Source organism: Abramis brama (genome assembly GCF_963993115.1).
Source record: "Abramis brama genome assembly, chromosome: 15".
NCBI classification, from domain to species: Eukaryota; Metazoa; Chordata; class Actinopteri; order Cypriniformes; family Leuciscidae; genus Abramis; species Abramis brama.
Genome location: NC_139977.1, coordinates 20,067,327 through 20,095,043, shown reverse-complemented (window position 1 = coordinate 20,095,043; position 27,717 = coordinate 20,067,327). Strand labels below are relative to the sequence as shown.

Here is a 27,717-nt window from a genome sequence, read left to right as displayed (position 1 = left end):
TTTTTTTTTTTTTTTTTTGTATTTTGCGTTGTGATTTTTGTCCCTTAGCAGCGTCCGTTCAGTGACGTAATACATAAACAAGATGGCTACGTCCACAGGCATTAGCGAAGGTGCTGCGTTCAGCAAGGCAGATTACCTTAAACGGTATTTATCAAATGATGAAGCTGGCAAGAAGTCTAAAGAAAAGAAGTCTAAGAAGAAACGGCCGAAACCCACGGGGAGAGGGTAAATATGATCGGACACACTTAACAGAAATGCAGATTTAGCTCTCGGTATCTACAGTAATCACTTAACATACTGACATTGTGGCTCAGGCTCAAATGCTTACGGAGTTGGCTAAATACACAGCAATTAGGAAATAGTTTGTCAAGTGCTCAAGCAGCTAAATTGTCATTTTAAACTACAGGATGAAAATTGTTGATGATGACATTGATTGGAGGCAACTTGCTCTTAACGAAGAAGAAAATAAAGACGAAGACGAGGATGATGAGGCGCCTGTGGTGTGTAGAAGCACGCTTTACCTATTTTAAGCTTTTTTAACACTTTCATAGCCAACATAAATACTATTGTAGTCAGGTCTTTAGTGATCACTATTAGAAAAGTACTATGGTACTGCTACTACCTTTGTTTTTGAACATGGATTGCATGCATGAATTTGCAACAGTGTTAAATGTCTTTTTTAGATTGCAGACGTGATAGATGAACGCCCAGATGAGATTAAGCAGCTCGAGGTATTTCGAACCAACAAGTGGAAAGTGTTGGGCGGTAAGACTTTGACTACTCGTGCTTCTGTGGAATTCATATGTCTGAGAAAACATCTGGGATTTATTTTTTAAATTCTTGAAATAAACAGAACGGCTTTAGGCTGTTGAAAACTCAACTTGTTATGCTCATCATCAGATTAAAGTGGAACAAACATGTATTATGAATTATTAAATAATGTAAAACACAAGCATGTTTACTAGTTGGGTGATTTTATACACTACCGTTCAAAAGTTTGGGGACTGTAAGAAATTTTTAAATGTTTTTGAAAGAAGTATTTGATAGAAGAAACGTGTGTGCCGCTTAAATTTTGTGGAAACCATGATATTTTTTTTCTGGTTTCTTTTATGAATAGAAAGTTCAAAAGAACAGCATTTATTTGAAATGGAAAACTTTTGTAAAAAAAAATCTTTACTGTCACTTTTGATCAATTTAATGTGTCTTTGCTGAATGAAAGTATTAATTTATATACAAAAAGAAAATCTTACTAACCCTAAACTTTGGAACGGTACTCTGAATATATATAGAAAAATGTTACGAAACCATATATATACGCACTCACGCATTCATGTCTACGCATTCATGTCTTAGCAACAGAGCAAGATCTCCAAGAAACTCAGGAGTCCACATTAGATAGAAGGTAACTGTCCTTTCTTCTTTTGTTCTTATTCTTATTAAAATCGTTATTGCATAGAGAGTATAATGAATGTTGCTTTGTTTAGTTCGGACACTGACAGAGTGCGTCATGACTCACCGGAGAGTTCAACTGTACCGAGGGGGCGGCATGATTCCCCTGACCTCTCGCCCAAGAGGCCTCGGCACGACTCGCCGAATCTCTCACCTCTGAGGAGAGGTCGTCATGATTCGCCAGACCTTTCAGCTCAGAGACACAGAACCGAGAACAAAAACAGATGGCACGACTCCTCGTCACCTTCACCTCCAAGAAAGAGCCTCAAAAGCTCACCCTCCAGAACCCAAAAGCAGCATGACAAAGGTATAAAAATCCATCCACCAATCAGAAACAACATTTACACAACAGAGTTTCCGCTATAAAAAAATGGTGCCGGTCAAAGTGACCGGCAGAGGTTTCGTTTTCCGGACATTTTGATTATATGCCGGTCAAATATCGCCTCTTAATTATTCAAGTTGAGGAAAACTGGAGGCAGGCTATGTAACTTAAAAAAATGACATAATCAGGGCGTATAGAATGCAACATGTTTATTAGCCTAACTTTCAAATAGATGGAAAAAAACATAAACGTCCGATTGGCGTCAATCAACACCAATTGTTTTTACTATGGTTTCACATTCATAGTTTAACAAACCAATCCCCCTTCCCCACATAAAATATAGCCTATTGTTTTTACTCAAGCGAACTTCCCAGTGTCTCTCCACAACTTGCAATGCGCATAAGCCGCGTAACCTTGTTCTCCGCAAGGCGACTTCGCTGCTTCGTCTTGATCCGATTCTGCAGCGAGAACCCCCTCTCTGCAAGAACGCTCGAGACCCATTTTCTACTATGGTTTTGTACGTTTCTTCATTCGGATCTATTTGCGATCCATTCTAAACGAAACAACGCAGTTTATATGCTTCGTCCTTGTTTCATTATTCATTAAGATAATAATTAATAAATGCGCGTATAATTATCAGTGAACTTGATAAATGTTGCAGATATGTTTTGCTATGCATGCACAAACAAATGCCTTTCAACTTATGTGTGCAAAATTCAGAATAAAATGAATGTGCAGCAATTTGTACAAATAGAGAGTCTAGGTCTACTATACGTGTTGTAGCCATTAAATAAGCTCATTTAGTTTAATATTTGTTAAAATATTATAATGTTATTTTTTCATCTATGTTGATTATTGAAAGTGAACCGCACGAGTAAGATAGGATGCGCAATATCGAGAGACATGGAGCGGGTCAGACATGATTTTGACCACTTAATTAAATTTTGTTTTGTAGAAAACCTTTTTTGAAGTGAATTTCGTTTTGTATAAATTGTATCTTAATTTTAATAATTGTTGTATCAACCAATTGCCTGGATTTAATAAATAAGAAGCAAATATAGCAGACGACAGGCCTAATCATGACGGCGCCCGCGCGGTCACTTGCATTGCTCGTGAACGGGAGCGCATCTCATCCTAATTTAACGAAACTCAGCGTAGGCCTCACAGACATGAAATATATCTTAAGAAAGCTTGAAATGTCTTTTTAACAATTTAAAACGAAAAGAAATAGGCTACTCTCTGATTATGTAATCCATGATGTGCATTTCTCTCTATAGGCGCGTTCACTACGGAGATGGCAATCGTCAACTTCATCTTTACAGCTGTTGTTGCTGTTAATAAACTAAAAATAATAGGCCTATAATTTTATTAAACAATAAATTAAATGAAATTGTAATTGTATTAAAAAAATCAACAAAAAAAAATCCTGTTTTTTTTTTTACCTATTCTAATTACGCATTAAATTCAGGTAGGCTACTGAGTCGCTGTCCTCAGTGCCCAGAAAAGCGCTGAAACGGAGATGAAGGGGAACCCGTTTTTATTTATTTTTTATTTTTTGTCTTATTTTAACTGGCCCATCCAGTTTTCTGGAGGCCCACCTACAATCAACTCCTGGCGCCGCTAGTGCTTCGCAGCGGTCTGATATCAAGAAATAACAGACCGCATTCCACATTGGAATTCAACCAAGCCATGTAATAATGTTTAATAACTTTCAAACGGTAGAGCCTGTTCCCTTATAACATAGCCAAAGGTCGGTGTATTTTTGCTTTATACATTTTAGGCTTATTCTCAAATTCAGATTGTGTTGGGGGGGTGAGATTATTAGGCAATTTTAATCTGACAATTTGACCGGAGAGATTTAATTTTGTCGGACATTTCATTTTTTTTTCGGCCAATGTCCGGCAACAGAAACCCTGTTACACAATGAATGTCATCAAAATGATGTATTTAGCTTTTATTAATCTCTTCAGGGTCCCCACACAGAAAAAAGACACACGCTGCTTCTACAGGCGACCTTTCGCCGCCCAGAAGACGAGCCCGGACAGGCAAAGGCTCAGACTCCGATCAGTCCCCACCTCGCAGACGTCCTCGTGGGCGACGGGGCTCAGATTCCGATCAATCTCCACCCAGAAAGAGAGGCCAGGGTGGAAGAGGTTCAGATTCAGATCTCTCTCCTCCCAGGAAGAAGCCACAGGGAGGACGTGGATCGGACTCAGACCTGTCTCCACCACGGAGGACACGCTCTCCTGATGCAGTAAGTTCAGGGTTCATGTTTAAGGATCCTTTATATTAGTGCAGGGGTGCAAAACTCAGTTCCTGGAGGGCCCACAGCCCTATAGAGTTTAGTTCCAACCCTGCTCCAACACACATACCTGTTGTTTTCAAATACGCCTGAAGGATTTGATTAGCTGGATCTGGTGCATTTAAAGGTCCCGTATTATGCCCCTTTTCACAAGATGTAAAATAAGTCTCTGATGTCCCCAGAGTGTGTATGTGAAGTTTCAGCTCAAAATACCCAACAGATCATTTTTTACAGCATGTTTAAATTGTCATTTTTTGGGGCTCAGAAAAACGCGCTGTTTTAGTGTGTGCCCTTTAAATGCAAATAAGCTGCTGCTGGACGACCCAGGGGGCGGAGCTTCATGAGCTTGCGCTCAGTCTCTCAGGACACTTTCATCTCACGGAATGATGATAATATCAGAAACTCTCAGTAACGGTGTTCATTTCGAGTCGGACAATAATGCCTACAGAGTCAGAGTGCTGTATAGAGATGAAACAGGTATAGTTTAGTAGTTTAATTACGGTTATTATAACGTATTTGTCATCTGCTTGTATGTATCCATTATTTATTAATAGCCTACAAGTCTGCTGTTTCGGACCAGGTCCGAATGATGATCAAACATATACTGATGAGTTTAATAAAGTTTATTGTACATCACACAAAAGATGAAGCGTCAGTTTTACTTCAGAAAATCACCTAAGAGCTGAGTAAACACAGTAAGTTATAAGAAGTGCGCAAGTACATAAACGAATTTCGGTAGAGTTGAGGGAGCATTCCTGTGGGCGGAGGTTAGTCAAAAAACTGTTCTACTGACGTCATTAAAGATGGAAGTAGAGGGATGTAGTCCAAACGGGCCGTTCGATGTAGGCGACTTCTGTTAAATAAAATATCTCGCTTGGCATTGAACTTTGAGCTTTATAATTTTACAGATATTATTTATACGCTAACAACAACATTACACACTAACTAAAGTTTGAAACATGGGATCACGAAGAACGGGACCTTTAATTATGGTTGAAGCTAATCTCTCCAGGAAGGAGTAAAGTGTAAACTCCATAAAGAAGTTTTGCACCCGTGTATTAATAGTTCTCAACAAGGGGTCCAGGCCTAGTTAAGCCAGTTGAGAACATCTGCTTTAAATAATGCTGATTACACAACAAGTAATGTATGAAATAAATATGCGACCCTGCATCACAAAACCAGTCATAAGTCGCATGGGTATATTTGTGGCAATAGCCAACAATACATTGTATGGGTCAAGATGATCTATTTTTCTTTTATGCCAAAAATCATTAGGATATTAAGTAAAGATCATGTTCCATGAAGAAATTTTGTAAATTTCCTACCGTTAATATATAAAACATTTATTTTTATGAGTGAATGCTGCACAATCGTGAACAGAAATGGACAACTTTAAAGGCGATTTTTCTCAATGTTTAGATTTTTTTGCACCCTCAGATTCCAGATCTTTAAATAGTTGTATCTCGGCCAAATATTGTCCTATCCTAACAAACCATACATCAATTATTCAGCTTTCAGATGATGTATAAATCTCAGTTTCAGAAAATTGACCCATGTGACTGGTTTTGTGATCCAGGGTCACATATGACCCTTTTCATAATTTAATACATTAAATTATTTAATTGTTTCCTCTGAGATCCTGTTATAATGTTAGTACTTTCACTTTAAAATAAATGTTTTTTTCCGTTTGCTGTGCCTATAAGAAACACCCCCTTTGTGGATTAAATAAGCAACAGCGTTCATAAAATAATGAACTTTTCAGTGGATCTCACATGAAATATACACAATTTTTCTTCTTCTTTTGGATTGAAGATGCAGTTTGGATCCTTATGTTGAGAATTTCACTGTTCTTCCTTACAGGCCCCTCGAATGCTATCTGGTGGAGCTGCAGGGCTCGTGTCTGTCGACGTTTTGAGGAAAGAACAGGAAGAAATTCGCAGAAAGGAAAAACGCAACAAGCCTCTTGAAGGTTTAATGAAAATCCATTGATAATTGTTGTGTATTAGAAAGTGTTGTTTTATTTATAACATTCATTATGTCACATTGCTCTCTCAGAGGCATCCAGAAATGCAGAGACGATATTTCGAGACAAGTCGGGTAGGACACGTAACCTGGAGTCGGAGAGAAAAGAGCAAAGCAGGAAAGCTGGAGAAAAGGCAGAGAAGGATGAAAAATATGCGCAATGGGGAAAAGGGTGAAGTCTATTTAGTTGTTCAATTGCAGCTATTTTTTCGGTCTGTGACTTTTCGGTCTTGTGACTTTGACATCTGTGCTGTCCTTCTTCAGGCTTGCTCAGGGTGAAATGCAGCAGCAGAACTTAACCGATGCCATGCGGGAGGCTCAGAAACCACTAGCAAGACACATTGACGATGAAGACCTCGATCGGATGCTGAGGGAGCAAGAAAGGGACGGAGACCCGATGGCGGCTATGCTTCGCAAGAAGAAGGTCAAAAATGCTCAGTTAAAAGGAATCAAAGGTGAAAATGATGTGAAAATGAATCCTTGTAGTTAATGATTGTGATTAATTTTTCTAACAAGCAGGGTCTAACCTGCAGAGATTTATCTGAAAACAAGCCCAGATAACAGTAGTAATTGTAATAATTTACATGTGAATGTTTCACCAGAAAAACCTCGTTACAGAGGTCCGCCCCCACCTCCGAATCGCTTTAACCTTATTCCGGGGTATCGCTGGGATGGAGTTGACAGGTAAGAGGTTTAGATTGATGAATATCAGCTGGTCTGTAAGTATCTTAATGTTAACCTAAGAAAATGGTTTAATTTACTTGTCTTATGATCCTTTAGGTCCAACGGTTTTGAGCAGAAGCGGTACTGTAGGATTTCAGATAAGAAAGCCGTCCAGGAGATGGCGTACAAGTGGAGTGTGGAAGACATGTAGATGTCGATGGAGATCCAAATGTAGAGATTCATGATGTAAAACGGACTTGTCTAGAATTAGGACCGTTCCCTCATGAACCAAAACCTTTGAGCAAGACATTCTGTGTGGTTATCAGTCCTACTATGTACAAGAAACATACTTTCCTAATTAAATGATACTTTTTTTAATACAACTATTTTGTGTTGAACTTTATCAATGTCATTTCAAACCCAAATTTTTTAATTAACAACAGATTTAGAGAGACTAGATGATACCGACCACATTAATAATTATACCCCAAACATTTGAATATATGCTGTGTGTGTGTGTGTGTGTATATATATTTATTTATTTATTTATTTGTGGATTAAAAAACACAAAAGTTAAAAGTCTAAAGTCATGAAAGCTAGGCTGAATACAAATGCATGATTTAAAGTGATTTAAAGCACTATAAGGATTCTCTCTGGCCTTCATCTGTTCTTTTGATTCGGGCAAGGGCTGGGCGGACATGCACAGAAACATCCCAGCCTGGGAAAGCCTCTTGCTGCACTGTTCTGTATTCGGCTCTTTAGAAAGAGATTTAATTTGGTTACTTTTACAATATTTTCAGTTCAGATTTGAATGAAAAAAGAATATAAGTTCAGTGGTTGTATACTTGCCTCAGTGAAGTGTTGATCGCCAGGTTGTCAGGATGAGGTACGACCTGATTTCTCCTAACATAGATTCTCTTTGGGACCGGGAAGTCCTGCTGGTAAAGGGAACATCTCTGTGCTTGGCCAGTCCTGTTGTCTCTTGCTGGGACTTTTCCCTGCCACGCAATTGGAGCGCCATCTAGGTTATAAGAAGGGTAATCCTCCCTGTTTGTTGTGCTGAAGCTCCTGTCCCCTGTGATTATGTAGAGATAATAATGTTTGGATCATAGAGCTCCAAAACAGGTGTTCCAATTTGCCTGAAATGAATTCACCCTAAGTTTACAATAGATAGTTTATGGATTATATATTTTCTAATCAATACTAATTAAATGCAATGAGTATGCAACGCAGGGTCTTGAAATATTTAAAAATGTACATTCATGTCTACAGTGTCACACGATCCTTCAGAAATCATTCTAATATGCTGATTTGCTGCTCAAGAAACATTTATTATTATCAGAAGTTGTCACATTTTTATTGTGAAAATGGTGATACATTTTTTTTCGTGATTTTTGTTTAATAGGTCAAAAGAACAGAAGTGTAAAATTAGAAATATGTAATAAGTAAATATTAGCAATATATAAATAAATATTGCATCCTTGCTGAATAAAAGTATTAATTTTTTATCTGTCTCAAACTTTTGAATGGTGTTTATAAATATTTCTCTTTAAAATGTATCTATTTTTTTTTTCCAGCCGTCTAATTTGGTCTGCCAAGGAAATCAGTTATTTAATAACGTACTGAAGTTCAGTGAAATAAGTCAAGAAACTATGTAAACCAATATTTGGCTTATATCTCTAAAATAGGTTGGCTAAGTTTACAATAGATGGTTTGTTGCTTCTCTAATATATACTTAACTGATTATTTTACCAAATGCATATGATTTCCATACCGTCTAGAGTTAGGTGGCCCTGTTGGATCTTCTTTGGCTCTACCTTTGGGCATGTTTTGGGTCCAAATTCACTTTCTGTTGTGGTAACCATCTTTTCCCGCTTATCAGGGTAGAGCAGCAAGCCTGAAAAGAAGATCTGACAGCATTTGTTTTCTTCTAAGTGGCACTCACTTGTGTAAACATGCTTTAGTTGTCTACTATGTGAATGACATGTGCCATTTCCTTAACTAGCCATATCTGACGGAATTCTAAAAATGTCTTGTTCCACGTGTTACCTGCTAATGAAGGAAGTTCTCCCAGCATTGGAAAGGCTTGTGGGTGTTTCGACACCATTTGACCACGACCAAATGGGATTCTGAAAGATGGTCTCTGCTGTTTGCTGATTGTCTTTTCATGAGTGGTCATCTTTGAGTTACTATTGAGTGAAATGTCAATGTATATAAAAATGTTATACATTGTTGTTGTTTTAAATGAATGAAGCCGATTTCAATTATTAAACTTTCATATATTTTAATCCTGCTTTCAATTCTCAGAGACTTGCTAATATGAAACTTGTCTAGATCTACACCCAGTTTTGAAAACATTGTATAGTTGCTCTCTCTCTCTCTCTCTCTCTCTCTCTCTCTCTCTATATATATATAATTTCAAATTAGTTATTGGCTGATTTCAATGTCCTTTGAAGAGTTTAAAATGATTTTACCTTGTTCTCTTACAATTAAAAGTAGTGATTTGAAACTCACCTCATGCATGACACATTTTCTTTGCATAAATCTGATTCCTTAGCAGTTTAGCTTCTGATTTTTGTCACATTCTTGCGGCACAGTGGCATGTTTGGAAAGCGCTGTTACACTCAGTTAGTGGCTGTTTCCATGGCTGCTCTATTCTTTAGAAAGCCTGAAGGGTGATGGACTCAGCTCAAGAACAATGAGTGTTCTGTAATAAATACCGTAGACTGACGTGACGCTGTGCTTGTGCTAAGCATGAGGCTCTTAGTTTAATTAAACCTGAATAAAGCCTGTTGTTTTCAGTGTCTTCATATTTATGCTTAAAAACTGCTCAATTTCTTAATACATGATTCCCCTTATGTTTTTGTTAGACTTGATTATTTCCAATTTCTAAAGAATGTTCCAGAAATGTTATTTTTCTGTATCATTGATAACCATGAACTAAGATTCCTTAAAACATTCTGGGAAGTCAAAATTGTTAGCTGGGTATAGAAAAATTCATACATATATATATATATATATATATATATATATATATATATATATTTTTTTTTTTTTTTTTTTTTTTTTTTTTAAGCAATTTCTTGTGCTCACCAAGGCTGCATTTATTTGGTAAAAATACAGTAAAAACAGTAATATTATGGAAGAATTAATGGATTAATTAATTAAAATAAATGTTTTCTATTTTAATATACTTTAAAAAGTAATAATGTGTGTTGGCAAAGCTGCATTTTCGGCATCATTACGCCAGTCTTCAGTGTCACATGATCCTGCAGCAATAATTCTAATAGGCTAATAATAACATTTCTTATTATTATCATATTAAAACCAGTTTTATGTGTTGTTACACATGATACTATTTTCAGGATTCTTGGTGAATAGAAAGCTCAAAAGAACATATTTTTATAGATTTGTTTTGTAACATTATAAATGTCTACTTTTTGCGATATATGTTATGCTTCCTTACTGGAAGTATTCATTTCTCTCAAAAAAATCTTACTGACCCCAAACTCCTCTCTATTTCTTTTTTCTTTTTTTTTTATCAATTATATTATCTAAATTATATTATCAATAAGTTTTAACAACATATGTTTTTACATTGCTTTGACACATCAAAATAAGTTACAAGTTACAAGATTTAACTAATTTTTCAAGTCAGTTTAATGTAATTTAAGTTGATATTTTTACAGTGTAATTTGTTCTACCAATTAATAATGAACGTAAATAAATCTGCAGTGAAATAAGTCAGGAAACAACAATATATGGTTTATAGCTTTAATCATTAGATATTCCCAATCAATGGTTGCAAATTATGATTTGAGGATTCTGAGGAAGAGTAAATACAAGAGTGGCTGTTCAAAATCATTGTATTAATCCGGGAAGAGCAAGAAGCCTGTAAATGTGCAGTCAGTGTCTCTACTGAAGATAGAGCTTGTTGCAGTGACAGCGATAGACACTTTATCATCCGTTTTCAATGGCAGTAACACAGATCCTGCAGTTACCATTATCATACCAGGTGAATCACAGAACCTGACTTTCTCTTCCGCCCCAACCTGAATCTTTAGGCAGGCAGTCGAGGTAGACGAAATGTGGTAGCTGATGAAATACATGCCGGCTATTTTCACCGTGAAGACACCCTCATCCAAAACATTCTCTTCCCCGGAGATCAGAGGGATCTCAAAGTTGATTATGGTGTCTGGAAGAGCTCTCTGTGTCTTAGCACTTTTTTTGTAAGAGAAAACAAAATACTGGTCTGGAGCATCTACCCCAGTAAAAACTCCCCTCTCTCCCTTCGTTCCAGTTCCCCCTGGTGAACCTTGTAGTCCCTCGTCCCCTTTCTGACCAGGCCTGCCAGGGAATCCATAAATTCCAGGGTCCCCTTTTGGCCCAATCATCGGCAATGCATCTTCACCTGCAAACATGCACACATAGCCAGGTAATGTGAATTTAAATGCAGACTTTTTATTTAATTTATTGGATTTTTAGCCTTTATTTAGGACAGTCAAGGAAGATAGAGGGCACATTTTTGACTTTCAATAAGCAGTATTTCCACATAGAAAAGAAGCGCTATCACTTCACCTGGATCTCCTTTTTCTCCTTTTGCGCCATCCTTCCCATCGGTACCAGGAACTCCTGGAATACCTGGTCTTCCAGGGAAACCCCTGTGCCCATCACATGTATCTGACTCAGAGGAAGCCACCAGCAACAACATAATAGTAAGTTGCAGCACTGCATGTGCAGACATGAAGATAAACGCCTGTTTAAATGGGGAAATCGAAATGAACAGCATAGTATAAAAAGAACTCAATTGTTGGAAAATTCCGTTCGCAAACTGAAACGTATAATACAGTGAATGCTGAAACAAGCCGGTACATTTTCAATAATCAAATGCTGCATTACAGTAAGACTTTTTAAAGCAAATCACATATTTATTACAATACACGGTTCATAATTAGAAGACTTTTTTTCTTACCATCTTATCTTTCAAAACAGTTGTTGGAAATGCAGATGATGGCCTTAAAGAAGAGTGTTACATTGAATGTTTTTCTCCTATCTGTACTGTATGTACGAAGAGCTCTGGTTTGATTTCCCAGTTTCAGAGGAGAAGAACAGTGTTGCATAATAAAGGGAAGTAACAAAACACATGTTCATCAGAATCTTGATTTATAAACCTTGGATTACTTTTTTTTTCCATTATTGACATTTCATTTTGCTAATGTTTGCAAGTTTCATATCCCTTTTCTGAGAAATAGAATATGGAAGTAGAGAAATTAAAAAGTTTATTACAGATCAAAATGTTCTGGGTGCGAAGTTATTGGTATTGATATTGATATTATTGATATTGATGCTGATGTTGATATCAACATCCACTGTTTTCAACATTAATAAGAAATTTTAGACTAATAGAATGGTTTTTGAAGGATCATGTGACACTGAAGACTGGATGGCTGCAGAAAATTCAACTTTGTCATCACAGGAATAAATAACATTTTAAAAAATATATGAAAAAAAAATATTTCACAATACAACTGTTTACTGTATTTTTGTTCAAATAAATGCAGCCGTAATGAGCATTATATCCTTTATGACCTTTACGTATCACATTTGTTAAATATATCTATATATATAGGTTATCTATAGCTAACTTACATAACACAGACACTGTGCATTGTTGTCATTCAGATAATGTTTAGAATTGTTTGCTAAAATTGTACTAATTAACAATCGTTAACAATTCATATTGTCAGGACAAGTCTTCTTGGATTAGGTATGTCAAAGCCAATCAAACATTTGGTATGATTAAACTTGAGACAAACAATTTAGTGAAGCATAATTTTATTTTATTTGATCAGAAGATTTCAAAACATAGGGTGCATTTTTCTTATGATTAAAACATACAGCGTGTTTAACAATCATGTTCAGCTTTATAGTTCAAAATCAATCAGTGTGCATGAATCAGGAAACCCGAGAAAACACTGTCGGCTTTCTTCCCTTCTGCAAACAGGCCATTATAGCTATTTGTCTGCAGCCAGACTTTCTCATTCTCTTTCAGATAAACAGCTAGTCCACCAGAGCTCACCTGCTGGCTGTTCTTTTGCATGTGATCACAGAAACTACCTATCTTTTTATCATCATGCATTAGGATTACACACAGACTTTTTTCTTTGGATGATGCATGAAACACAAAATAATAAGTGCCAGGAATTTTACATATAAATTTGCCAAGAGTAGTATTGAAATGGCCCTCGACATTGGTGATAATAGTACCGAAGCGTATCACAGCATTGGGCTCAGGAAGCGATCTTGTGGCACGGGACACACTGAATGCAGACTGCAGGGAAGATGTGGAACCTTCTGAATTGCCCGGGTCCCCTGGCTCTCCTGGGGGGCCGAGTGGTCCCCTTATGCCGTCCTCCCCATTGATACCTCTTTTTCCAGGCCTTCCTTTGATTCCAGGCTCCCCTTTTTCTCCTTTTTTCATGGCTTCGTAAGGTTTGATAGGAATCCCTGTTAAGACACACACCGATTGTTTTAACATCATTTTAGAGGTTAAATATACCCTATCTCTTTAAGACACCTGTTGGCATTTTTTTAACCCTTAGTAGGATATATAATTTAGCCCTATTTATGAACATGTTTTTATTTTGGGGTCCACCCAAACACCAAAATATTCCCTCAATGTTGGTCACTGCAAGTTTTACTGTTAATTTGGGTTGCTCTCTATAGACAAAACGTACATGTAAACACATTCAACACTTTCTTAATTAATCTCAGATCAAATTTTGAAACTGTTTTGCTAAGAATTAGGACCTGAGCTTTGGGAAAAAATTTTTTTATTAGCCTATAGGCCTACATCACACACACACAAAAAAAAGTCTTTTTTTGAGGTAGCATAAATGCAATCCAATACGCTATAGACTTAATATTAAACAATATTAAACATGGTGGAAGCCACTTTTATTCATTTTTGTATATATATATATAGGCCTATAGACTATAGGCTACTGACAAAAAAGCATAAAGTGTTTATTTGAATGGTAATTGATTCATTAAAAGAACCACCTCATTAGAGTAATTTGGCAATTGCTCTACACTGGTTGCTTTGTATGATTTTGATCCACTAAAATGAACCGGCTCAAAAGATTAATTTGTTCGGGATTCAAACTCGCGCGAAAACAGTAGGCTAACGGTAGCCTACCGAATGTCATTCGGTTTAGGTATTTTTAAATATAGAACAGGTTCTGAATAAGAACTGGTTCTCGGTAACCATAAGCACTCTGAATGTTTTATTTTACATAAAAGAACTCAATCTTACCAGGATATCCTTTCTCTCCCTTCACCCCATCTCTTCCATCACGTCCAGGAAATCCAGGAATACCTGGCAAACCAGGCATCGCTCCAGCAGGACAAGTGTCCGTAGAGACCAGATGGAGGCAGAGAGAACCCGCTAAAAGTGCTCCAAAAATGATGTGATCACCAAACATGTTTACTGTGGCGCCTTGAACCTTGAACGTCTTGAAAGACTGAGCTCTATAATCTTATGGCATACAAGAAGAAGCCAATGAAATAACAATCACAGTTCCTCTTTTGCCCTGCACGTGCACCCACCCAAGGACCTTTCACAAAACTGTTGCCTATTCAAACAAAACCTTATTCATATATTTTATATTCCCAACAAATAACTGCAAAACTGATTTTTTCTTTACATCAGACAACTTTTATTTTCATTACATACACATTTAATTTTTAATAGATTTCATATAGTGAAAGGTAATAATTTTCTATAGTCATGTTCTTTTGTTTTTATTTAGAATTTGTTCATGTGTGACATTTATCAAAGACAACAAAGCATTTTTAAAACAAAACACATGAATACAAGATTGAAATACAGCGTACAAAGCAGATTAGATGGTTTCATTTATGTTTTTAAGTTGCTTACATCACTTCAGTTATACTCTACGATCAGTCAATATCATTTGCAATGAGTTGCTAATAAGTCTACTCTGTGCTGTGATGGATTAAAAATCCATTGAACACTACAGACATGCTTTTGGACATTTTTCTACCACCAGCATCTGTGAAAGGCTCGATCCATACTTTATTATCTGCAGAGAGTTTGAGAACGACTCCACCTGACACAACAAGAGATTGTGATCGTGGGTTAAGGTCGCAGAAATTTAGGCTGACTGGAGGTGCAATGTCACTCCTAAGTCTGAGACATAAGTGTCCTTCAGACGATGCGTGAAACACAAAGTAATACACCCCTGGTTCCTTGCAAGTGAAATAGCCAGTTTTAATGCTGAAATGATTATTGACATTGCTAAGTTGGCTATCAAAGATCACAGGTTGACCATATGAAGCGTAATCTTTTGAATTCCGCAGAACAGAGAAAGCTGGCTTCTGACGTCTTCTGACAGCGGAGGCATCACTTCCTCCGCTGGATCCTTTAGGACCCTTTGGACCAGGGAAACCATTTGGGCCCCGTTTACCAATGAGACCCTTTGGACCAGGTTCTCCTGGGGGGCCTCTGCTGCCCATCTCTCCTTTGAACTCCTCTATGGTGATACTGTTCAGCTCATCCTGCAATGCTGAGAGAACATTCATAAACTATAATTTAATTTCCTTCGTACTAAACAAGTGTAAAGAATGCTATTTTAAACTGGTTGTTTTCGATCACCCATGAACATGCATGCATATACATTACTTTCTTACCTGGTGCTCCTTTCTCTCCCTTTGCTCCTGGCAAGCCGTCCCGGCCGAGGACTCCACTCACACCATCTTTCCCATGTAGCGCACAGTGAGTCTGACAGAAAGCAGAGGGAAGCAGCACTCCCATCCAAAGAAAAGCAAACAAAGCCAAAAGCTGCATCCTAAAACATCTAGGATTAACAACAAATGAGGACAACAACTTCACAGGCATTTTGAGGTAATGTAACTAAAAGAAACAACTAAACGCCAATGTAAAATAGTATAATTACAATTATAAAGTCCTTAGTAGTTAGATAGGTCTGCCTTACCAGTGTCTCGCTGTAAATTTTACACTTCTTTTCCCGATTGTAGGCAGTAAAATGAAAAAAAAAAGGTTGAAGCTGAGAAAAAAAGAGTAATGGTTTCATTTCTCCAAAATTTCTCCAAAACTATATAAAAAAAAAAACTGAATTTGTCAACACATGCATTTGTTGCTTCCCCATTCTCCATCAATCTGTTTCCTATTCTCAAAACAAAAAGGTCATGCATTTATTGTCATAATAAATTATGTAAAACCATTTAAAAAAAAAAACATTTAAAAAATCCTCATGCAGCTGCAAAACAACCTGCATGACTCATTTATTTAATATTTTAAATAATTTTATTTAAGACAATCACCCCTTCACTGAAAAAAAAAACATTAACAAAATAAGTAAAACCAAAATAAATCTAAAATATAAAACATAAGCTATTGTTTTTAGCTTCCTGAAATTGTAACCCGATTTCGATCTGTCAACAATTATCAAATTACCAAACAATAAACAATTTAATTTTTATTTAAACCCAAAGTTCTCCTTACCATAAATTCACTATGAGGATATTTGAAAGAAAAAAAAAAACTTTTTTTCATGTCGTGTGACATTCTTTCTTTTGGGGAACAAAAAAGAAGATATTTTGAGAAATGTTTCAGTGTTTTTTTGTTTTTTGTCCAACATTGGAGGCATGGTAACCGAAACAGTTCGTTCTTCAAAATGTCTTCTTTTTTGTTCTGCAGAAGAAAGAAAGGCATACAGGTTTGGAAGAAATGAAGGCAGAATTATCAGTTTTGGGTGAAAGGAAAGAATACGGTATATACTTTACACAAGTAAGCCGTACAAAAGCATTCCATAACAAAGCTGAAAGATTGGGGTTATTTTTTTATTCGTTATTGCACATATGCCTAAATAAATTACAAACAGAATATCAAACTGCACAGAAATTCAGCATAGATGCATGACTTCATATATAAGTCACACAAAACAACATTTAATTAATTGTCTGTTATAATATAGATTCTACTTGTTTTTGATCAACATGGAGACTAGACTCTGATTCCTGTTTGCTTCCTTCTCATTGCACTCATGAACACCAGTTAAAGGAACAGGTGCTGTCTTACTCTCCCTCTGGTAGTATGGACAAACCTTTAGATGTTCAGAAATTGGAGGCAGTTTGTCGAAGCACCAGCTGTCCACAGTGGAGAACAGGTTGCTGAACTGCCAAACCTGATGACGTTTTGAAAGTCAATTAGTTTAATATTAAGTCGGCTACTTTTTTTAAATGTTCATACACATACTAAGTGAACAGCTGCATTATTCTGACACATTTTAAGAGTTATGCGCTAAATATCTATCTGCTTTCTAATGATATCAAAATGTTTCTACTTCAATCGGTTGTTGTCAAGATATAATCACTTGGTGGCTGTCATAAAAAATAAGCATTTTTGTATATTTTATATATACTATTACTATTTTTATATTTTATATACAAAAACATCATTAGAAACCAGTAACAGGTTAAAATATCCAGGGTCTTTTCTAGCTAAATAGCGAGTTATGGATGGACACAGATGGACATTCCTGAGGTAAAAGTCACCTGACATGTTCACAATCTGTTTTATTGACATCTTACCAAACACTGAAACACTGGCATGACTTCTTTTTACTACTAGTAGGGGAAGCATTGATCAGTTCACTGTGCTCTGTGCTGAGCATCAAAACTGTTTGAATTTCATAATACAAGTAACATTATTTAAAAGATGAGACTCGATATAAAGATGAGATAATACTGTAAAATTCATTTTTTTCCCCCATAAACGGTTCATTGCAACTTACGCCGGAATTTATTCAGAATTTTAATTGCTGTAGAAACTCACCCTCTTTTTGGCTCTCCAGCACCATCCACCATGAGAGTAGACCTTCTTCTCCCATTTCAGCGAGACCATCCCTCTCTCATGAAGCAAGGTGCTGCATACCTCCCTCATGAAACGGGAGACCAGAGCCAGCTGGGACAGGGTGAAGCTGTCGAGAAATCCAGCAACGTGGACCAGGACCTCGAAAGGTAGCCTGCTCAGAGAATCTGTATTGCGTGCACGCTTTCTTTCCACTGTCACTGTTTTTACACCTTCATACAGTGTGTCTGAAACCTCTGGTCGGAGACAGAAGGTGCTAAGCTCTTTGTCATAGATGACCGTCGCTCTGTGAGAGCTTGGCTGAAACCTTCTCTGAATAAAAGTGCAGCCGAGGTAGGCGAGAGGGCATCGCTGTTCAAACCATCCACTGACGCAACTCTGGATGTCAGAGTGAACATTCTTGTAGTGTGAAGGAAACTCATCCCGTCTGAACGTGTGGTTGCACAGGTACGTAAACACAGAGCTGGATTTGTTGTGTCTTCTGGTGACGCTTTCAGTCTGAATGTGGACATGAAGTTTCAAAGCCCGGTCAGCAGTGAGGTCAGCCAGCGAGGTCTCTGCTTTGAAAGGCGCAGAGTAGAAATCATATGTCTGAGTTCCAACGTCCACAAGAAGGGCGTCTGTGGACACTGATTCAGCTATGAGATGCCCCCGTAGTTCCCTCTCTAAAGAACACAATAGAGTTGCTTGAATTTCATCCCATTTTGGCATGTCATCGGTTTCAACACCTAGGTCAGATGTGTCTACGCTCATGTGCACCTTCTTGTTATGCACAGGGTTTCGAATGCGACTGTGTTTGGCTTTGAAGCTGGTTGGGACTTTGAAAGTGCAGACTGTTTTAATCTTCATGGGCTCCACATGTTCGTAAATGAATTTCTTTTTGGGCCTTGTGTCACATGCAAACAGGGATGTGGCGATGAGGAATTTATGCTCATCCATTTCGTATGCGTTGTACGGAGGGATGTCAGTAGTTGCATCTTGACCATCGATCTGCATTTCCCGCTCTTCCCGTAAGACTTCTAACCTGCTTGGGTTTGCTCGTGGCTTTATTTCATTACCGTGAGAGGTTTCAGGATTTTTCCCCAAAGCTTTTATCGTTTGCTTGCAGCCGCTCATTTCCATACTGAACATTCTTTCCCAAATATTATAGTTTTCGAGATTCAACACATTAGGATTCCTCGCCAGTTCTTCTCGTTCCTCCTGAGTCAGATCTCCTTCTTCAGTTTCCGTGCTTGAAGACACAAACTCTTCCTCGCCTCTATTCGAGAATGGTACCCCTCCCACGGCCCCCTCTGGCACCGCAACTGAAGGCTCCTCAGCCAACTTTTCAATAAGTTCAGGGAAGATAATCTTCATTTTGAGAGAATGAAAGAGGTGCTGCTGGTCCCTCAGAGCCATCGAGAGATCCAGAGGTTCCTGAGCGTGGTTCTCCTTCAAAATATTCTCATAGAACTCAGGGGTCTCAGACTCTTCGATGGGCCATCGGTTCCACTCCATGGAGCAGGAGACAACACTAGCAGGACACACCGTCAAGTGCTTAGCTAGGTTTGAGCGGCACATGGTGAACGGGCAGCCATATTCAACGTTGAGACAGGGCACCCTCTCATTGGGGCACAAAAGCATGTGTTCTTCTTCCTTGCACAGGTGAAACACGGCACCGCACAGAAAACGACAGCTGATGATTGCACATGACACAGAAATCTCTATTGCCATCTTGCAGCGGCGGCTGTGGCAGCTCTCACAGTGGCGATGAAGCTTGGATGTTTGGGTCTTTTGTCTACCCTGTGAAGAAATGCAAGATACTGGTGTTTTTACATTGTTTTAGACTGGATATACTGTTTGGGAAGTGTTTTGACATAACTGTAAGTGAATGTAAATGACTTGCAAATCTCAGATCCTGAAGAACATCATTAAGGTCTTGGAATACGTATACTGCAGTTGCAACATAATGTAGATACACACTGTAAATGTATTTATTCTTTGTATATTCCACCACTGTGTGGTAAAAACTGTATTTCAGAAATAGCCCATCATTAACACAAGCTAATGCTAAAGACCTAAATGCTTCTTGCAGAAACAATAGACATATTTAGATTGCTATGCTTACATCTTGGATTTGGTAGACACTAAAAAGGCAAACAAAAGTTGACGTACCATAGTGTTTTACCGTGAGCTCCACAGTGGTGTTCAGCTTTCTCACTTATAGTTTGAGTGAGCCTATATCTGTGTCTGCCCATTTGTTAAAAATAGACACTTATGCTTGGCAGTGTGACTTGTTCTGTGGCATACAAGATCAAGTTACATGTTCTGCAAACTTAGCCGCTCGGTACCTGGTGTTTTCAAGGCATCCAAGCTCAGCGCCAGTTCACACAGAACGTATAATGCACTGATTTGTCAGTGCAAACACAACGTAAATAAGAGATTTGTTGATTACAATGGGAGTTTTAGTGAGATTTCAGAACTCAAGTCACGGATAAGCTCACACTGTAATTGACAGCTCCAGGCCTCCAGCGATTGTAAAGGGACGATCTTTCTTTGATCGTTCTCTATATATAATTTAATCACAGTTTAAATAACAGATTATTTTCATCCTGCTAAGAGAAACAATGTGAAGTTGACTGTTTAGTCACTGGATTGATTTACTGTTACATAAACAGCAATAAATGATTTTGAGACAAAGAACATCTGACTATACACATGAATCTTTAATCCGTCATAGATCAGGCATTTGAATTAACACGGTTACTTACATCTTGTGGCTGGAGAGACTGGAGCCTTAATCCAGCGCCTTAGACCGTTCGGCCACGCTACCTTGGCCAAGGAAAGCAAAAGCGGCTGAGTTTGGAAGAGACCGGGAGCAAGCAGTGTCACTTCTCCAGTCTTTTCGCTTAGGCATAGCAGCCACAAGTGCCTTCTAAAAGGCTGTCTTGGCAGTGGTGGGATTCGAACCCACGCCCCCGAAGAGACTGGAGCCTTAATCCAGCGCCTTAGACCGCTCGGCCACGCTACCTTGCAGGAGCATCTTCCGTTGGCCATTTTCACCAATTTTTTCTTTAAATGTCTCACTTCTCCACAGCTAAATTCGTTGAAATTTGACGTGCCTTGAAGGAGCTCCTCGACAGGTGGAAAGGCCTCCTAAATACAGGGGGCAGACAGTTACACTCCTGGAGGCCCCCCTCCCTCCCTGCAGATTGCAATTCCATCTCTGATCAAACACAACTGAATTACCTAATCAAAGCCTTTGGGCCATATTCCAAAATGGCAGCCAACTCAAAATCATGAAGTAGCTGTCAGTTCACCAAAAACTCTCAATGAGTCAAATTGGCTATACATTGTTATTATATTTAAAGTCATTTTTGAAGTAACATTATAATAATTGTAAGTTATTGTTGTCCCTGATTCGAGAGGGTGCAGATTTTCAGCCGCATTTGCGCCTTTTAAGAGCACACTTAAGGTGTCTGGCCCTCTTTAAAAACACTGCTGGCAGTGGTGGGATTCGAACCCACGCCCTGAAGAGACTGGAGCCTAAATCCAGCGCCTTAGACCCCTCGGCCATGCTACCCCAACGTGGCACCTTTTTTTAAGAAATAGAGAAAACGTGGCGTGCGGACCTTCATCGTCAGGCTCTGAAGCCCGCCGAGTTCGGCCAAGGAAAGCAAAAGCGGCTGAGTTTGGAAGAGACCGGGAGCAAGCAGTGTCACTTCTTCAGTCTTTTCGCTTAGGCATAGCAGCCACAAGTGCCTTCTAAAAGGCTGTCTTGGCAGCGGTGGGATTTGAACCCACGCCCCATATCGTAAAAGTCAGTTTGCAAAGCCTGTGCCGAAATTGCGACTGATTTACCAAAGAATCCACAGTAAAATGTCCCTAATACAAATAAATTATGCTCAACTGAGACATTCACATTGTTGAAAATAAATAACCACATTCCTAGCATTAGGTTCCTTTGGAAGGTAATTTTTTTTTTAGTCAAGTGATCCTGTATTGCTCTTCTCTCCTCGTCATCTCACTAACACGCCAGTGGGCGGGGCCAAAGTTGCAATGATGAAGTAGGCGTTGATCTTCTTCTGCAGAGGCGGTCTTTCAAATATCTATGACGTCATAAATCGGCACATTCAAAAACGAATCATTTTCAGACCTTGGTTTCAATAAAAGCTGTTTTTGGACTAACAAGGAAGTTTTCAGTTCTGAAACTTATGATGACCTCTTATATGTCAAAAGCTCTAGAAATTTTGTATTTCTTAATTCATGACCTCTTTAAAGTTTCTTCAGCTTTTCTGCTTCTGGCCGTTTGAATGCAAGAATAAATTACTGCACAGATTATGTTTTTAAACAGTTTCAGTATTAGGTTATTTATTTGATTAGCATTTGTTTGTAAGATCTATTTGTACAATGGTGCTTATCTAATCATCCAATAATTGTGTGTATGTTGTGTGCAAAAAGAGATACTCTATGGGTTTAGTGTCCCCATCATGTTTAGAACTAAAAATATTAAACGTAAACATGACAAGAGAAATGGAAATCTATGACAATTAAGTCATAAGACAATAATCACATGCTGCGTTACTATCAGTGATTTGATGTCTAATTTAAGTTTTACAGAGAGAATAAAAGGCTACATTCAGTAATATATCAAACACATAAAAAGTACATTTGAGACATGAAATTCTGGGATCCAAAATTTTATTTAAACCTAGAAATAAAATGATTAATAAATAACCAAAAAGTAATATGATTCTGCGTTATTTCTAGGCCACCAAGCAAGTCATGTTTACACAAATTTATGGATTTCATGCAGCTTGAGTTCTGCTGTCATTAAAGCAAAAATGTAACAAATACTCAAACATCCTAAAATTAATGTTAATTTTTAAATACACTCATGATATAATTTGTAAAGAAAAATAAATAAATAAGAAAAATGATAAATAGAATAATGTTCACTAGTGGGCATTCAAACCGCGCTGTAAGCATCTTAAAAAAAAATCAGAAAAATAAAACAGTTACAGTATCATTTGCGTGCCATAAACATTGAAACCAAACCGTGTCTCTCCTTTCTTTTGTTGTCAAACATGGCCAGGGCAAAGGGCTCAGTTTTTAGTTCAGCTTGGTAGAATGGACAGTGTTTCAGGTGCTCAGCCATTGATGGAGTGTTGCTGATGCACCAGTTATCCACTTTGCTAAAAAGAGTACTGAACTCCCAGACCTAAGAAAGAGAGATAAAGAAATACGAGGGAGATATTATAGTTAAAATCAATAAGAGATCTTTAACTTGAAACTGATTAAAACCTGTCAAAAGAAAAAGTCATGCAATATTTTTGATTGGCCTAAATTTTATTCCGTTTCTGATTTTAACACCAATTTTATCAGTCTACCTTCATTTTATGCAGATTTGGAATTGGTAGAATCCCTTGAGATTTTTTTTTTTTTAGAAAACAAAAATCTTTTTTTTTTCTTTTTTTTTTTTTCTTCTACTAAACAAATGGCTTATTATCGAAAGTTTAATTCATTGCTATAGAAATGTTTTGAAAATAAACATTTTAAAAATATTTATTAAAAAAAGCCTTACTATTGTAGGTTTCCAGCGGGCTCCTCCATGAGAATATGTCTTCTTATGCCACTTAAAGGCCACCATTCCTCTCTCCTGCAGAAGCGTGGCACATATATCCCTGAACAATCGTGAGACCAAGGCTAGCTGGGACAAGGTGAAACTATCCAGGTAACCAGCGATGTGGAGAAGCACCTCAAAGGGAAGGCTACTGAGAGAATCTTCATATTTGGCACGTGCCTTTAGAGCACCACTCTGCAAATCGTTCATAAGAGAGGCAGGAATCTCAGGTGTGAGGGTGAAAATACTGAGGTCTTGGTTATAAGAGACTTTGGCCCTGTGTGTGTTGGGCTGTAATCTTCTCTGACTGAAGGTGCAACCAAGGTAGGCCAGAGGGCATCTCTGCTCAAACCAGCCACTCAGACAGGATTGTATATCCGAATGTACGTTCTTAAAGTGTGAGGCAAACTCATCCCGCCGGAAGAAATGGCCACACAGGAACGTGAAAGCCGAGGTGTGTTTGTTGTGTCTGAGGGTAACTGTTTCTGTATCAAGCTCAACGTGAAGTTTCAAATCTTTGTCTTCTGTAATTTCAGTCAGAGTTGCATTGTATTTGAAGGGAGCTGTGGCAAAATTATATGTCTGTGTCGCAATATCAACATAAAGTCCATCTGTCGCCACAGTTTCGCTAATTTTGTGGCCCCGTATCTCAGCATCTGCTGAACAGAGTAGGGTTGCAAACATCTCATCCATCTCCTGGCCATTGGTTTTAGATACATCAAGGTCAGATGTGCCGACACATTTGTGCTCAGTCAATGCTCTTGAATATAATTCTTTTTGCTGAATGCGTTTTTGGTGGTAACTACTGGGAACCTTGAAGGAACGTAGAGTTTGGACTGGTATTGGCTCCAGGCTGCCATAAACAAAATCTCTCTCTCTGGGCGTGCAAGCATCCATCTGACCGAAGGAGATCAGCATGCGCCCGTGATGCACTATGTACATGTTGAATTCTCTGGGTTTCACCTCCTGCCCGAGTCTATCCAGGACGCCATCCTGCCAAGGTGCAAATCCAGTTTTGGAGACATCTACATGGGATTCATCGGCTTTCTCTTTCTCAGGCTCTACAGAAGCTCCTGGTGGCTTTGTAAAAGAAGGACCTTTTGAAGGCATATTTTTTCCTTTCTTATCTTCTGTTTTCGCCTCTGCCTCCTTGCAACCTCCCATTTCCATGCTAAACATCTTTTCGAACAGATTGTACTTCTCTTTGTCAATGGTGCCATTTAGGACCACATCTTCATTTAGAGATTTCTCACAAGATTTTGATGGTTCATTTACTAAAACTGAACCTCCACGTCCGTTGACATGAATCCCATTACACAAAGACTCTCTTCCTACTGCTTCCTCATCGTCGTGCTCTTCTATTGGAGCAGGTTCCTCTTCTTGTTCCTCCATCAACTCAGGAAAGCAGCTCCTCATTTTCAACCTGGCACATAGATGTTTCTGGTCTCTCAGTGCCATGGAAAGGTCCAGTGATTCCTGCTCATGGAGCTCTTTAAGAAGGTTTGTACACAAAGGGGCATCTGGGTTCTCGACAGGCCAGCGGTTCCACTCCATCGAGCAGCAGACGATGCTCGCAGGACACACCTCAAGGTGTTTGGCCAGCTGAGAGCGATGCATGGTGAAAGGGCAGCCATAGTGCGCGTTAATGCAGGGTACCTTCTCATTGGGACACAGCAGAGAGTGTTCCTCCTCTTTACATATGTGGAAGGAGGCCCCACAGAGCAAGCGGCAGTTGATGACCATGCAAGACACGGAGACCTCTATGGAGGCTTTGCAGCGGCGGCTGTAACAGGTCTCACAATGCCTGTGCAACCTTGGACCAGATCTCCTATAGTGGCTCTGTGGAAAAACACAATAGACAAGCACAACAAAACGACTCACAGTGTGCTGACAAGCACAGTATTTATTCTATATTGATGTATTTCCTACTGAAACAGGATGGTAAAAAAAATAATTTATTATTTATTGATAGTTGTGTCACGGTCAAATTTAGTTTCTTTATCATGTCTTGTTTAGTTTCATAGTTTCATAGTCATGTTCTGTTTATTTTCTAGATCATGGTTTTCATTGTCACTGTCTCTAAGTTTGCACACCTGGCCCCTGTTTCTTTGATTCCCTCAGTGCATTTAAGCCTTCAGTTTTTTTAGTTAGATGTTAGGGGTGTAACAGCACACAGAAGTCACAGTTCAGCACGTACCTCGGTTTTGGGGTAACGGTTCGATACGATTTTGGTCTCTAAACTTTTGTTTAGGGTCCAAGTCTCACTATTAACTAACTACTAACTATGACTTTCGCCTCAATAAAACCATAATTACTGTGTTAGGAAGGTAGTTGTGCAGTTTAGATATTCAGTTTAGGATTAAGGGATGTAGAATATGGTCATGCAGAATAAGGCATTAATTTGTGCTTTATAGTATAAGTACTAATAAACAGCAAATTTCCTAATATGCAAGGTAATAAGCAACTATTAATAGTGAGAATTGGACCCTAAACTAGAGTGTTACCGGACAAAGGAACAAATCCACAATGCTAGGTTTATTTTATTTTATTTTGAACAAACTGTAAATTACAGTTTGTTCCACCTAGCTGCATTTAGACCCCCATTTTCCGTGAAAATTCAAAGAAATTGTCCATGAGTGCAGAAAGATGCATTTGACGCGTACGCACATCTAGAGGACTTGTTTTCAAGCACTCAAGTCATTTGCACATGCGCTTTTCTTCTTCTGCTCTTTTTCCTGTTATGGCGATTAGCAAACAGCGTTGCATTACCGCACGCACCCCCTTCTGGATTGGAGCGTGGATCGCCTGTGATTGACTGTATTCGTTGTCTGACAGAAAGCACCGTACCGTTGACGGTTCGGGACGAATACATGTACCGTTACACCCCTATTAGATGTGTAGTGTGCTTTCTGTGTTGATAAAAGTTCCTTCGTCATTCTGCGTCACGCATTTCATCTTTGGACTTAGCTACATGCAAATCGTGACAAGATGGAGTCAGGTGGTATTTAGAGGGAGGGACATTCTCATTTTAAAGAGCATTTGATTGGACAAAAATGTAGGTACACCAATGAGTACAAGATGAGTCATCAATACTTCTGGTGCATTTACCAGAAGAGAAAGACTATTTAGATCTATCTGATTTGGGTCAACTTTTATGAGTACTATAATATATAATTAGCCTCAAATCTAAATTATGTGGACTTAAAGCCACACAATACCAATCTTGAGCTATTATATTAAATTATATCATCTCACCTTTGCTAAGTTAATTATAATAATGCATTGTAGTTTCCATTCCATCATAATGCTCAGTAATATAATGCTGACCCATTCTGTAATTCAAATCTATATTATGCTATATACTTTTACAAACAAAATATCACTGATTAACCAGTTTTTAAGTAATGAGAAAATTAAACGAACATACCATTATTATCCAAAGCAGCGTCAATGAGCAGCAGCAGTTTCTGAAAAAAAAAGTAGAGTATTTTATTCTTTAAAATGTCTGTATACTGTAACACATCTACACACATTGATAAATTATAACAGTTACCTTTGTGCAGTATATGTTAAACCATATATTTTCACTTTAAAAGTACCTGCTTTTATAAGACCTTGCCGTAGCTAGCTATACTTAATGCTGAAAGGTTGCAGACAGCACTGACAGCAGTTACCTAAACAGCTACCAAACAACTTACCTAAAGGGTGAACCATATCTAAAGAAGTTCCCCTGCTTGTTACAAGAGACTAAGGAACAAGATGGTGGGTCATGTTAAAAATAGTCTCCTCAGCTGGCAGCAAGTAACATGACCTGTAGAAAAGTTACATAAACTGTAGAAAAGTTGACAAACTGACAAACATTATGAAATAAAAATCTTACTATAATTAAAGCTCTTTACTGCCTTCATAGGGCAAACAGAAGACAGAAAAGATCAGCATAGAGAGTTTAAACCTGTTTATATTTTAGTGTTTCACGAGTGGGTCACCAGATGGCAGTCTTTCCTTTTGTTTAGGACTGCTCCACAAGCACACAAAATACATTTTGTGTTCTTCTCCATCCTCACGCTTTCCTTATTTTTCATTAATAAAGTTTTTTTCATCATGATGTTTCTGATGTAGTTGCTTTGTCTTTATCAAGGCTCAGGAACATCCATCCACATTCACATTCTACACATTCACCATACGTATACACAGAACACTAAACTATAGGGTACTAAAGGAGTGAAGGGTACTTAAGTAGGCTATATAGTGTAGCCTAGTTAGCTGTAGTGTGGCAAGGCATGTTACCACATAGTATATTATACTTGTAGTAGGCTAGCCTATAATATGTTCCTCTATAAACATGCCATGATGTTTAAATTAAAACAAAATGTGTGTGAATTTATCAAAAACACCACACAAGCCCACAGTAAAAACACGTGTACGTGTAGGCCTATGTGTAT

The 27,717-nt window shown here is 38.2% G+C and overlaps 6 protein-coding genes across 9 annotated transcripts; 1 reads left to right on the top strand and 5 right to left on the bottom strand.

Annotated features, from left to right (window-relative positions):
• The first annotated feature begins 60 nt into the window (after nucleotides 1–60).
• On the top strand, nucleotides 61–7,141 carry bud13 (BUD13 homolog). 2 transcript variants are annotated; one of them, XM_084137461.1, is made up of 11 exons: nucleotides 61–225; nucleotides 407–500; nucleotides 684–765; nucleotides 1,360–1,402; nucleotides 1,485–1,756; nucleotides 3,742–4,025; nucleotides 5,934–6,042; nucleotides 6,129–6,267; nucleotides 6,360–6,550; nucleotides 6,698–6,779; nucleotides 6,876–7,141. In XM_084137461.1, the coding sequence occupies exons 1-11, from the start codon at nucleotides 83–85 to the stop codon at nucleotides 6,967–6,969; spliced, it is 1,533 nt and encodes a 510-aa protein (XP_083993587.1). In that variant the 5' UTR covers nucleotides 61–82; the 3' UTR covers nucleotides 6,970–7,141. The 2 variants fall into 2 exon arrangements, with proteins under 2 accessions (XP_083993587.1, XP_083993586.1); XM_084137460.1 differs by having other exon boundaries at nucleotides 64–225; nucleotides 1,354–1,402.
• A 126-nt stretch (nucleotides 7,142–7,267) lies between these two features.
• LOC311097637 (uncharacterized protein) lies at nucleotides 7,268–9,412 on the bottom strand. Of its 2 annotated transcripts, XM_084137470.1 has the most exons (5): nucleotides 9,273–9,412; nucleotides 8,808–8,947; nucleotides 8,533–8,655; nucleotides 7,608–7,833; nucleotides 7,268–7,514 (listed from the first exon to the last, which is right to left on the bottom strand). In XM_084137470.1, the coding sequence occupies exons 1-5, from the start codon at nucleotides 9,275–9,277 to the stop codon at nucleotides 7,397–7,399; spliced, it is 612 nt and encodes a 203-aa protein (XP_083993596.1). In that variant the 5' UTR covers nucleotides 9,278–9,412; the 3' UTR covers nucleotides 7,268–7,396. The 2 variants fall into 2 exon arrangements, with proteins under 2 accessions (XP_083993596.1, XP_083993595.1); XM_084137469.1 differs by lacking the exon at nucleotides 9,273–9,412 and having other exon boundaries at nucleotides 8,808–9,061.
• A 1,106-nt stretch (nucleotides 9,413–10,518) lies between these two features.
• c1qb (complement component 1, q subcomponent, B chain) lies at nucleotides 10,519–11,894 on the bottom strand. Its single transcript, XM_084137468.1, has 3 exons — nucleotides 11,731–11,894; nucleotides 11,337–11,514; nucleotides 10,519–11,169 (listed from the first exon to the last, which is right to left on the bottom strand). The coding sequence occupies exons 1-3, from the start codon at nucleotides 11,731–11,733 to the stop codon at nucleotides 10,628–10,630; spliced, it is 723 nt and encodes a 240-aa protein (XP_083993594.1). The 5' UTR covers nucleotides 11,734–11,894; the 3' UTR covers nucleotides 10,519–10,627.
• Nucleotides 11,895–12,576: 682 nt separating this feature from the next.
• Nucleotides 12,577–14,329, bottom strand: c1qc (complement component 1, q subcomponent, C chain). Its single transcript, XM_084137472.1, has 2 exons — nucleotides 14,074–14,329; nucleotides 12,577–13,265 (listed from the first exon to the last, which is right to left on the bottom strand). The coding sequence occupies exons 1-2, from the start codon at nucleotides 14,240–14,242 to the stop codon at nucleotides 12,700–12,702; spliced, it is 735 nt and encodes a 244-aa protein (XP_083993598.1). The 5' UTR covers nucleotides 14,243–14,329; the 3' UTR covers nucleotides 12,577–12,699.
• Nucleotides 14,330–14,545: 216 nt separating this feature from the next.
• Nucleotides 14,546–16,334, bottom strand: c1qa (complement component 1, q subcomponent, A chain). Of its 2 annotated transcripts, XM_084137467.1 has the most exons (4): nucleotides 16,306–16,334; nucleotides 15,776–15,847; nucleotides 15,471–15,637; nucleotides 14,546–15,346 (listed from the first exon to the last, which is right to left on the bottom strand). In XM_084137467.1, exons 3-4 carry the CDS (start codon nucleotides 15,625–15,627, stop codon nucleotides 14,757–14,759), a joined length of 747 nt encoding a protein of 248 aa, XP_083993593.1. In that variant the 5' UTR covers nucleotides 15,628–15,637; nucleotides 15,776–15,847; nucleotides 16,306–16,334; the 3' UTR covers nucleotides 14,546–14,756. The 2 variants fall into 2 exon arrangements, with proteins under 2 accessions (XP_083993593.1, XP_083993592.1); XM_084137466.1 differs by lacking the exon at nucleotides 16,306–16,334 and having other exon boundaries at nucleotides 15,776–15,865.
• A 307-nt stretch (nucleotides 16,335–16,641) lies between these two features.
• LOC311096998 (F-box only protein 40-like) lies at nucleotides 16,642–27,089 on the bottom strand. The gene is made up of 6 exons (XM_084136466.1): nucleotides 26,974–27,089; nucleotides 26,703–26,742; nucleotides 23,237–25,114; nucleotides 22,691–22,873; nucleotides 17,638–19,455; nucleotides 16,642–16,987 (listed from the first exon to the last, which is right to left on the bottom strand). The coding sequence occupies exons 2-6, from the start codon at nucleotides 26,703–26,705 to the stop codon at nucleotides 16,781–16,783; spliced, it is 4,089 nt and encodes a 1,362-aa protein (XP_083992592.1). The 5' UTR covers nucleotides 26,706–26,742; nucleotides 26,974–27,089; the 3' UTR covers nucleotides 16,642–16,780.
• Between the last annotated feature and the right edge of the window lie 628 nt (nucleotides 27,090–27,717).

Excerpts from the sequence above, each read along its gene's own strand:
- bud13 (XM_084137460.1), top strand. The coding sequence starts at position 83 with ATGGCTACGTCCACAGGCATTAGCGAAGGTGCTGCGTTCAGCAAGGCA. Across the intron at positions 1,757-3,741 it reads CCAAAAGCAGCATGACAAAG|GGTCCCCACACAGAAAAAAG; the intron begins GTATAAAAATCC and ends TAATCTCTTCAG. Across the intron at positions 6,043-6,128 it reads ACGCAACAAGCCTCTTGAAG|AGGCATCCAGAAATGCAGAG; the intron begins GTTTAATGAAAA and ends TTGCTCTCTCAG.
- LOC311097637 (XM_084137469.1), bottom strand. The coding sequence starts at position 8,988 with ATGTATAACATTTTTATATACATTGACATTTCACTCAATAGTAACTCA. Across the intron at positions 7,834-8,532 it reads GGGCCACCTAACTCTAGACG|GGGACAGGAGCTTCAGCACA; the intron begins GTATGGAAATCA and ends ACATAATCACAG. Across the intron at positions 7,515-7,607 it reads GCGATCAACACTTCACTGAG|AGCCGAATACAGAACAGTGC; the intron begins GCAAGTATACAA and ends CTCTTTCTAAAG.
- c1qb (XM_084137468.1), bottom strand. Across the intron at positions 11,170-11,336 it reads AGGAGAAAAAGGAGATCCAG|GTGAAGATGCATTGCCGATG; the intron begins GTGAAGTGATAG and ends GCATGTTTGCAG.
- c1qc (XM_084137472.1), bottom strand. The coding sequence starts at position 14,242 with ATGTTTGGTGATCACATCATTTTTGGAGCACTTTTAGCGGGTTCTCTC. Across the intron at positions 13,266-14,073 it reads GGGAGAGAAAGGATATCCTG|GGATTCCTATCAAACCTTAC; the intron begins GTAAGATTGAGT and ends GTGTCTTAACAG.
- c1qa (XM_084137467.1), bottom strand. The coding sequence starts at position 15,627 with ATGCAGCTTTTGGCTTTGTTTGCTTTTCTTTGGATGGGAGTGCTGCTT. Across the intron at positions 15,347-15,470 it reads GGGAGAGAAAGGAGCACCAG|CATTGCAGGATGAGCTGAAC; the intron begins GTAAGAAAGTAA and ends ATGTTCTCTCAG.
- LOC311096998 (XM_084136466.1), bottom strand. Across the intron at positions 22,874-23,236 it reads CCCGCTGGAAACCTACAATA|GTCTGGGAGTTCAGTACTCT; the intron begins GTAAGGCTTTTT and ends TCTCTTTCTTAG. Across the intron at positions 19,456-22,690 it reads GTTTGGTTTCAATGTTTATG|GGTAGACAAAAGACCCAAAC; the intron begins GCACGCAAATGA and ends ATTTCTTCACAG.